At 43.5% G+C, this 9,988-nt stretch overlaps 1 protein-coding gene across 1 annotated transcript; it reads left to right on the top strand.

Annotated features, from left to right (window-relative positions):
* The first annotated feature begins 381 nt into the window (after positions 1–381).
* LOC140191409 (large ribosomal subunit protein uL14) lies at positions 382–8,620 on the top strand. Its single transcript, XM_072248817.1, has 5 exons — positions 382–472; positions 3,523–3,606; positions 3,857–3,985; positions 7,615–7,728; positions 8,476–8,620. The coding sequence occupies exons 1-5, from the start codon at positions 460–462 to the stop codon at positions 8,556–8,558; spliced, it is 423 nt and encodes a 140-aa protein (XP_072104918.1). The 5' UTR covers positions 382–459; the 3' UTR covers positions 8,559–8,620.
* The last annotated feature ends 1,368 nt before the right edge of the window (positions 8,621–9,988 follow it).

Below are 9,988 nucleotides of genomic sequence, written 5' to 3'. Positions count from 1 at the left end.
ATGGTTTTATTACTATTTAATTATTTATGGGAAACTGTAACGAAAACCAGTTTCCCCCGGGATCTATAAAGTATGACTATGACGATGTAAATCTTCAGTAAACCACAATACCACTAGAATAGTCTGACAAGCACTGCAGAGAGCGCTGGGAATTAATTAGTTTTATTTTAAAAAATAATCTTTATTCTTGATAAACAAAATCTACAATAAAAAGTGCTAAACTCTTTAGATTCTTAATGACATTCAGTACTGTTAACACTTTCGAACTACAACCAGCATTGGGAATTCAACACTGCAGTTCCAAATACTTCCGCTTCTTCGCAGTTCCTGGTCGCACGTGATACGGGCCAATGATCTCATTGGTGACACGTTCAGCTGCGCATTGGCGTCATCGCACGGCGCACGGCCCGTCGATATATCCCATAATCCAAGGCGCCTGCCCTCTCTCCCTGTGCCACAATGTCGAAGAGAGGTAAGCGGGAGGAGAGGAGCGGCGTTATCCGCTGCCATCCTCACTCCTGGTAGGTAGGACGCGCTGGTTCCTGTTCGGGTTATCTGTGTAACCTTACACCCGTCTTGTCACTGGGGTATTTGTAGATCACCGATGGATTTTAGATGTGTAGCCGGGGCGCGGGGTTGTGTATCGGCTGACGGCCATGTTAGAGTGGCCTGGTGTGGAGACGGCGCTCCTCCCCGCCGCCCAGCTAAGTACTCTGGCTGTTTCTGGGGAATCGGGCCTTTACTTGAGCCCGGGCTATGGAGACGTTGATCTGGGTAGAGGTGTTGGTGAGGAGGGGAGGAAAGCAAAGCTCCAGGTCCCCAGACGCGCTGGTTGTTGAACATGTTAGCTGTGGAGCACGTTATGGGCAAAGTAAACTAGTGTCAAAAGTGAGCAGCTTTGTGTGTAGGCTTTTAAGGCCCTCTTTCAATTACATTGAAATGTTGAAGGTAATTTCTCAGTGGGTTCTTCTATATTTTCTATGCTCCTTGTATTGGGGTGCCTCTGTTCTGTGGAGCCACTGTCAGTGGAAGTAAATAAAATGATCCTAGAGCACTGCACAGAGGCTGTAAATGATCTGGTGGATCTTGAGTGGTACAGGGTTTCAACCTGAAGCATTGACAGTCCCCACCTCCCCACAGTTGCTGTAGGTTCCAATAACTGTACTCAGTAATATGTACAGGGCTGAAGCAGCAGACAAATTCCAGCTTGGGTTTACAATGAACTTGAGTATATCTGCTTTTAATTAAACAATACAGGCTCTTTGGCACACACACTTCCATTGACCCATTAACCTACTCTGGATCAATCTAACCCTTCCCTCCCAAGAAGCCCTACAATTGTGTGTCTTAAATCTCCCAAATGTATCTGCATCACAGTGTATATGAAAACACTACTTCTGTCACCCCCTGCCCCCCCCCCCCCCCCCCACCATCCTTATAGCACCATAGAACATTACAGCACAGAAACAGGCCTTTTGGCCCATGGCTGTGCCGAACCATTTTTCTGCTTAGTCCCACTGACCTGCACCTGGACCATATCCTTCCATACACCTCTCATCCATGTACCTGTCCAAGTTTTTCTTAAATGCTAAAAGTGAGCCCGCATTTACCACTTAATCTGTGTGAAGAAGCCCCCCCCCCATGTTCCCTTTAAACTTTCCCCCCCTTAACCCATGTCCTCTGATTTTTTTTTCTCCCTTAGCCTCAGTGGAAAAAGCCTGCTTGCGTTCATTCTATCTATACCCATCATAATTTTATATACCTCTATCAAATCTCCCCTCATTCTTCTACGCTCCAGGGAATAAAGTCCTAACCTATTCAACCTTTCTCTGTAACTGAGTTTCTCAAGTCCCGGCAACATCCTTGTAAACCTTCTCTGCACTCTTTCAACCTTATTAATATCCTTCCTGTAATTTGGTGACCAAAACTGCACACAATACTCCAAATTCGGTCTCACCAACGCCTATACGACCTCACCATAACATTCCAACTCTTATACTTAATACTTTGATTTATAAAGGCCAATGTACCAAAAGCTCTCTTTATGACCCTATCTACCTTGGACTCCACTTTTAGGGAATTTTGTATCTGTATTCCCAGATCCCTCTGTTCTACTGCACTCCTCAGTGCCTTACCATTAACCCTGTATGTTCTACCTTGGTTTGTCCTTCCAAAGTGCAATACCTCACACTTATCTCTATTAAACTCCATCTGCCATTTTTCCAGCTAGTCCAAATCCCTCTGCAAGCTTTGAAAACCTTCCTCACTGTCCACTACACTTCCAGTCTTTGTATCATCAGCAAACTTGCTGATCCAATCTACCACATTATCATCCAGATCATTGATATAGATGACAAATAGCAATGGACCCAGCACTGATCCCTGTGGCACACCACTAGTCACAGGCCTCCACTCAGAGAAGCAGTCCTCTACTACCACCCTTTGGCTTCTTCCATCGAGCCAATGTCTAATCCAATTTACTACCTCTCCATGTATACCCAGCGACTGAATCTTCCTAACTAACCTCCCATGCGGGACCTTGTCAAAGGCCTTACTAAAGTCCATGTAGACAATATCCACTGCCTTCCCTTCATCCACTTTCCTGGTAACCTCCTCGAAAAACGAATAGATTGGTTAAACATGACCTACCACGCACAAAGCCATGTTGACTCTCCCTAATAGGTCCCTGTCTATCCAAATACTTGTAGATCCTATCTCTCAGTACTCCTTCCAATAACTTACCTACTACTGATGTCAAACTTACCTGCCTATAAATTCCCGGATTACTTTTAGAGCCTTTTTTAAACAACGGATCAACATGAGCTATCCTCTAAACCTCCGGCACCTCACCCATAGATCCAGGGCCCCTGCAATTTCAACACTAGTCTCCTTCAAGGTCTTTGCCTCATTACCTTAAAAATTTTGGCCCCTTATATTAGCTATTTCCAGCTAGGGAAAGAAGTCTTATCATCAAGCCCACCTCTGATACTTTGCTCCAAAGAGATGAGCCCTGACTTGCTCAACCTATACTCATAAGACATGCTCTCTAATTGAGGCAACAGCCTGGTAAATCTCTTCTGCACCCTCTAAAGGTTCCACATCCTTCCTATAATGAGGTGATCAGAACGGAACCCAATGCAGCAGGCTGAACCCGGGGTTAAGTGGGCAGTGGTTGTTCATGTGAGCAGTGGATTGGGGCATTACATTCTAGCATGTAGAATAAATATGATCTCAGTGTAGGTGCTATTTTGACATTTCCACTGGTTGATGGTCTGTCTCAGGCTGTGCTGAAAATTTCTTCAGCGGATGTTCTTGAACCTCCACAGCCCTTGGAGAGAAGCCAATGATTGTAGGTATTAAAATTGAGGAATGTTAGTTAATGCAGGGAAGTGGCACTTAGATCCAAGATGAGTCGGGTGTGAAAGACCAACTGGCCAAGCAGTAATTTTTGCAGCTGGGTATCGTCTGCCCATTGTCAAATCTTTCACTCATCACTTAAAACCTTGTTTTGGTTTGTTGCAGGTCGTGGCGGGTCATCCGGAGCGAAGTTTCGCATCTCCCTCGGTCTTCCCGTGGGGGCTGTGATCAACTGCGCCGATAATACGGGTAAAGTTCTTTTGACTGTCGGGTACAAGGAGCAGCAAGCAATCTCTGAGTTATTTTTTATGGGGTAGAATAGTATAAAAAGTATATTTAGCATTAGGCAAATTATTAGTGATTATATTAACTATCTTAATGCAGAGACTATTTGGTCATTTTGAATCATACAGGCATAAAGTACTGAAGCTGCAGATTTGATTTTGGATGATGGTTATTGCAAAGCAGTGTGTTTCATCAGATTATTGACTGCTTTCAGGTGCCAAGAATCTGTACATCATCTCTGTCAAGGGGATTAAAGGCCGGTTGAATAGGTTGCCAGCTGCTGGTGTTGGAGACATGGTCATGGCTACTGTAAAGAAAGGCAAACCAGAGCTCAGGAAAAAGGGTAAGTAACCTCCAAGTTGGAATCAAGAGGATGTTGCACCATGCCAGTAAGTAAGTCAGCAGATTATGCGAGGAATGAAGCAGTATTGTAGTTGAGTTGGCTTTCCAACAAGTGATCCGGAATGTCAATCTGTTCATTTTCAAGCCACCAACTTAGCTTGTTGGGAAGTAAAGAAGTGGTTTGTTACTGTATGGTAGGATGACTTCAAGAATCATGGAGATCATTTCTGAGTAGCCATTTCAGATACTGGATATTACACGAGTGTGTGATTTGTGTTGGAGTATGTTCTTTTAAATTGCCTGACATTGTTCCAGGTCCCCTGTAAGTTGAGGGTTAAAATTGACAAGTATTTAGGGTGAAAAAAGCTTACAATTCAGCGTCTAGATGTGTTTGGCGTGTCCTGGGGTTGCAAGGTGGTTTTTTTTTTTGTGGTTTGGAACCTTGAAGACAGTTCTCAAGTCAGACCTTGAGGAACAAGTTAGCTTCTTAACAAATGACATGGAATTCTTTTGGACAACAATTCTTATGTCAACCATGGTGCTGACCTGAGTCCAATTTACCTGTGTTTGTCCCACATACTAATCCTTTCCTATACGGAGCAGCACACACTAAATGCAGGAGGAACTTCGCAGGTCAGGCAATATCTATGGAATTTTAAGTATTATAAATGTATCTGCCTGTACTACTTCATGTGCCAGCTCTTTCCATCTACCCACCGTGCTCTGTAGGGGAAAAGCTGCCCTGGGGTCCCCTTTAAGTCTTTCCCCTCCCACAATAATCCTGTGCCCTCTAGTTTAGTCTCTTATCCTATGCCCCTCATAATTTTATCAACTTCTCTATGGTTACGCTTGCACTTTGGCCTCCTTCACGCAGGCAAATTGATTCTCTCGCCTCCTTGCTACTCAACGCTCCCAGTTCCGGCAGTTCTGTTGAGGAAGTTTTCTGTGCCCTCTGACTTAATCTCAAATGTGCTCTTCATGTCTTTTGCACCTGCAACTTGATGTCCAACTCTAGTACACATTGTCCTGACTGAAAGTGAGTGTACCATGTGCCTTCTTCAGCACGCTGTTTGCTGTTATCACTTCAGGGGACTGTGCACCCCCAGACCTTGTTCTCCGGGCCCTGCCATTAACTGTTCTGCTCAAGTTTAACTTAACAATGTCCTTTTATTTTGTGTAGCTCACTCGCAGTGTGCGCAGTCACCATCCTAAAAGCACTTGCATAGTCTATTCTTTGGCTTTGGTGAGTTGTCGAGGATGGGGAAAGTAATTCATTGCTTTAGGGTGAGATTGCAGATGCATTGTGCTGTATATCCTCAATCTGCAATGGAACAGTTGGTGCAAAGATTTGCATTAATGTAACACTTCCGCAACCGGGGGACATTGCAGGGTGCATTTGACGTTTAGTTGCTGTTGTATTGAAGAGAAGCCAGTAGCAGCCAATTTACATATAGCAGGATTGCACAAATACTTCTGTGTGATTGAGCCCGTTTTAGTTGATACAAGCCACATCACAAAACAACTTGAATTGCCATAGTTCCCTTTGTCATCAGTTACACTTCCTTCTGACGGAGGGCTGGAAGGTTGTGGTCTTGGACTACAGCTTTTGTGATCAAAACCACGAGGTGTAGCAGTGGAATTAGGCTTTTAGTCCATCAAGTCTGTGCCTCCATTTCATCATGGCTGATCCAATGTTCCTCTCTTCCCCAATCTCCTATTTCTCTGCATATCCCTTCATGCCCCGACCAATCAATAATCAACCTCTGTCTTAAGTATACATGTAGGCTTGACCTCCACAGATCCACATTCTGGCTAAAGTTGTTCCTCCTCGCTCCTGTTCTGAAAGGACATCCCTCTATTCTGTTCTGTTCTTGGACTCTTCCCACCTTCATATACAAGCCATTCAATCCTGGAATATTTTTCATGAACCTCCTCTGAACCCTCTCCAGTTTCATTCAGCTCATCTTTCGTAAGATAAGGGACCCAAAAGTGTTCATAATACTCCCAAGTGAGGCCTCACTGGTGCTTTATATAGTCTCAGCATTGCCTCTTGCTTTTATATTCTAGTCCTCTTGAAATTAATGCTAACATTGCATTTGCCTTCCTCAACACAGACTCAACCTGCAAATTAACCTTTAGGGAATCCTGCACAAGGACACCCATGTCCTTTGTGTCTTAAGTTTTAGTATTTTCTCTCCATTTAGAAAATGGTCAACCCTTTTATTTCATCTACCACCTCCACTGCATCTGGCAATGAATTCCACAGATTTACCGCCGTCTAGCTAAAGAAATTCCTCCTACTCTGTTCTGTCATGATGTCCTGATCTGAGGCTATGCCCTCTTTGGGCCATTATAGAAACGTGAGGTAGCAGCGCATCCAACTTTTTAGTCTCTGGAAGAGGGGACAGAGTGTAATGTATCTAAGTTTGCTGATGACACTAAATTGAGTTGAAGAACAAATTGTGCGGAGAATATTGAGTCTGCAAAGAGATATATAGATAGGTTAAGTTAGTGGGCAGCTGGAGTACAATGCTGGTAAATTCAAGGTCATCCACTTTGGAAGGGAAAATGGAAGATCAGATTATTTAAATGGTAAAAGATTGCAGGATGCCACTGTGCTGAAGGATTTTCGGAGTGCTTATGCATGAATCGCAGAAGGTTGCTTTACAGGTACAGCAGGCTGTCAAGAGGCAAATGGAATTTAGACCTTCATTGCTAGAGGGATTGAATGTAAGAGCAGGGAGGTTATGCTGCAACTGTGCAGGGTACTGGTGAGGCTGTTTCTGGAGTACTGTGTGCAGTTCTGGTCTCCTTAATTGAAGTATTTTCTGGCTGAGGAGTTGGGGCAGGGTAGGCTCACCAGTTGATCCTAGAGATGAGAGGGTTAGACTATGAGTAGAGCCTGGGACTGTACTCACTGGAATTCAGAAGGATGAGAGGAGAATCTTGTAAAAAAAATTGTGAAAGGGATGGATAAGATAGAGGCAGGAAAGTTGTTTCCGCTGATAGGTGAGATTAGAACTAGGGGACACAGCCTCAAGATTGGAGGGAGTAAATTTAGGACGGAGATGAGGAACTGCTTTTCCCAGAGAGTGATGAATCTGAAATTCTCTGCCCAATGAAGCATTGGAGTCTAACTCAGTAATTGTATTTAAGACAAGGTTGGATAGATTTTAGGGGAATTGAGGGTGAAAGATGTGGCCATGGTCAGATCAGCCTTGATCTTGTTAAATGGTGGAGCAGGCTTGATGGTCCAGTTGGCCTACTCTTGCTCCTATTTCTTGTCTCTTTTGTTATGTTCTTTCATATTTAGACATGAAAATTGTAAGCATTACACTATTGTCGTTTGTCAGCACCCAAGCCAAGCATGGCCGATTTGGGGAAACTTGTACTGAGTCTAGGATTTTGTGGTTGATTGTGTTGTGTACTAGCTTGCCTGACCCAGAGCAGAGGTGTACAGAAATCTATGCACTCCTGGTTTAATAGCTGCAGATGTTTTGAGACTATAAACTGAGCCAGCATTTGTGGGGTGAAAATAAGATTGGTCAACAGGCTCAGGCAAGAACAAGCAATGTTTGTTGCGATGCAGTATCAATTTTACACTTGTATTTTCATGTGGTTGTATTACAGTGCATCCAGCAGTGGTGATACGGCAGCGGAAAGCGTATCGGAGAAAAGATGGGGTGTTCCTTTACTTTGAAGACAATGCAGGAGTGATAGTAAATAACAAAGGAGAAATGAAAGGTATGGTAACTGGGTTGGAATTGGCCCTTTGCAGCAAATTTGAAGCTAATGTTTAAAGCCTAGCTTGAATTTGCGGAATATCCTGCCCGTCAGCATAGAACCACTTTTTGCAATGACTTTTCCATTACAGATCATAATGTTGGATCTGTCAGCTTGTTCATTTCCTCCTTAAAAAGCACTTGCTTTGTCTGTTCTCAGTGGCTCAGTGAGTTGTCGAGGGGAGGCAAAGGAACACATAGCTTTTGGGTGAGGTGGCAGCTGCCATGTGCTGTTTAATCTCAATCAGTTATGTGACATTTTCTGTAGAGTCACTTTCCCACATCGGTAAACCTGAGACATTTGGGTTGGTGCTGCTAAAATGAGTTAATTCAGTGTTACAATCAATTTACATAAAGATTCTCGGTTTCTCAGCTGGTTTCATTGGAGGATTGTATTTCTTTTGGCTTCCACTTCTAGGAAAAATAGAAAGGGAAGTGGGTTCTATCCAGTCACCCCTAAAGTTTTAATCTGAGTGGAGAACTAGCAACAGCTTGTAACCAGTTGAATTTGTCCCGTTGGTTCTGCTGCTGTTGATCTTTTCTGCAGCATCATGTAGATGTGGTCATCAATTGCGTTCGTGGTGCTGCAGGTGTGAACCTAACGCAATTTTAATGTGGCTTGTCTGCTTCCATTCTTGACCCTGTGGAAATGAGTGTTTGGTTTGTCATTTCCCTGTTCTCTTGATCATTGTTCTGTTTTCATTTCTAGGCTCTGCAATCACAGGCCCAGTTGCCAAGGAATGTGCAGATCTTTGGCCCAGGATTGCTTCCAATGCTGGAAGCATTGCATAAGAACTGTAAAGGTTTAAGCTGTCTATACAATTCAATAAATTTTTACCCATCTAGAAACACGATTACTGATTTTTTGAGTTTTATTTGTAGTGTTTTGTAAGTAAAGGTACCGTTTGCAATCCCCATGTATGTAAATAAACCAACTTTTATGCATTCTTCAATCATGCATTTTAATGTCTTTTTTTGACACAATATATTGGTGTGTTTGCGACTTTTACCATTAAGTAATGCTTACCATACCAGCCAATAACTCAGCCAGGTTGGGCATTGTTCTGGTAAAATCTGCCCCCAGAGCAACCCTTACTGTGACATGATGAGTTATGAAAGTATTCCACAATCTAATGTTGATGTTTAATGTTTGAGTTTTTGGTTATTTTGAAGATGGAAATGCACAGTAAAATTCACTATGATTCCACACTCTGAAGTTTAACTTATCCTTCCAAAATCATTGGAGAGGTAGAGATGCAAATTGGATTTCAGAAAGAATAGTTGGTATTCAAATAACGGTAGAAGGCAGTGATGCTGTTAGTCATTAAAAACAAGTGTTCTGAAATTGTGTGAAGGTTGAAAGAGCATTTTCCAGAGGGAAATGACCAATGGTCATTGGTTGCTTTTGTGAATGCAATCTGTCTGGTGTGAGCTGTGTACCTTTGTCATCTAGTTAGGCTTAAACTAAGTCCTATGTTTGAGTGCTGCGCTGAGATAAATGCTGCACTTATTTCCTCATTAATAAAATAAAGAGCACCATCCAATTTCACTGCGAATGGTAGGTAAGCCAATGTCATGCTGCAAAAATCCCCAAGACTGAGGCCACAGTTACTCAGCTTTGTGGGAGGCCATAGCATTCAAGGAAGCTCACCACTGTCTTCCTCAGGAGGCCAAAGAAATTTGGCAAGTCCCCAGAGGCTTTCCAGTATTTTTTTTGATGCACCATACGAACATTTTAAGGCTGATTTATACTTATGTGTCAACTCGATCCGTAGGTACTGCATCGCCGCAAACCCTACACAGTGCTTACGCGGATCCCTGCGCCATAGCCTGACGCGCACCTCTCCCAAAATGTAACTACACGTTGCGGCAACGCAGACCGCAAGAGCTGTGATTGGTCTGCTTGGTAGCATTGCATTTCATCCTACGCTGCAGTAGTTTCCCATTGGGCGACTGAAGGGCAAGGAAGGAACTCTGGCTGCAATGCTTTCCATAAAGCTTTACAGACCTCCGAAATTGTGGAGGACACATTTTGCTTTTACAAAAAAAGACACTAGCCTCTTGTTTACCCCAAGAAAGACTACCATGACCATGAAGCCTTGCACGGGCAGGTGTGCGCGCATGCGAGACGTGTGCGAATTGCAGAGCGACGCAGACACCAACGCACAAGTATAAATGCTCACAACACGAGTAGGTCACTTGCGTAGATTACGGAGTCGCGA

Source organism: Mobula birostris, chromosome X (assembly GCF_030028105.1).
Source record: "Mobula birostris isolate sMobBir1 chromosome X, sMobBir1.hap1, whole genome shotgun sequence".
In the NCBI taxonomy this organism is placed as follows: Eukaryota; Metazoa; Chordata; class Chondrichthyes; order Myliobatiformes; family Myliobatidae; genus Mobula; species Mobula birostris.
Note: the sequence above shows the minus strand (reverse complement) of the source record. Positions and strands in the feature narration are given on the sequence as shown.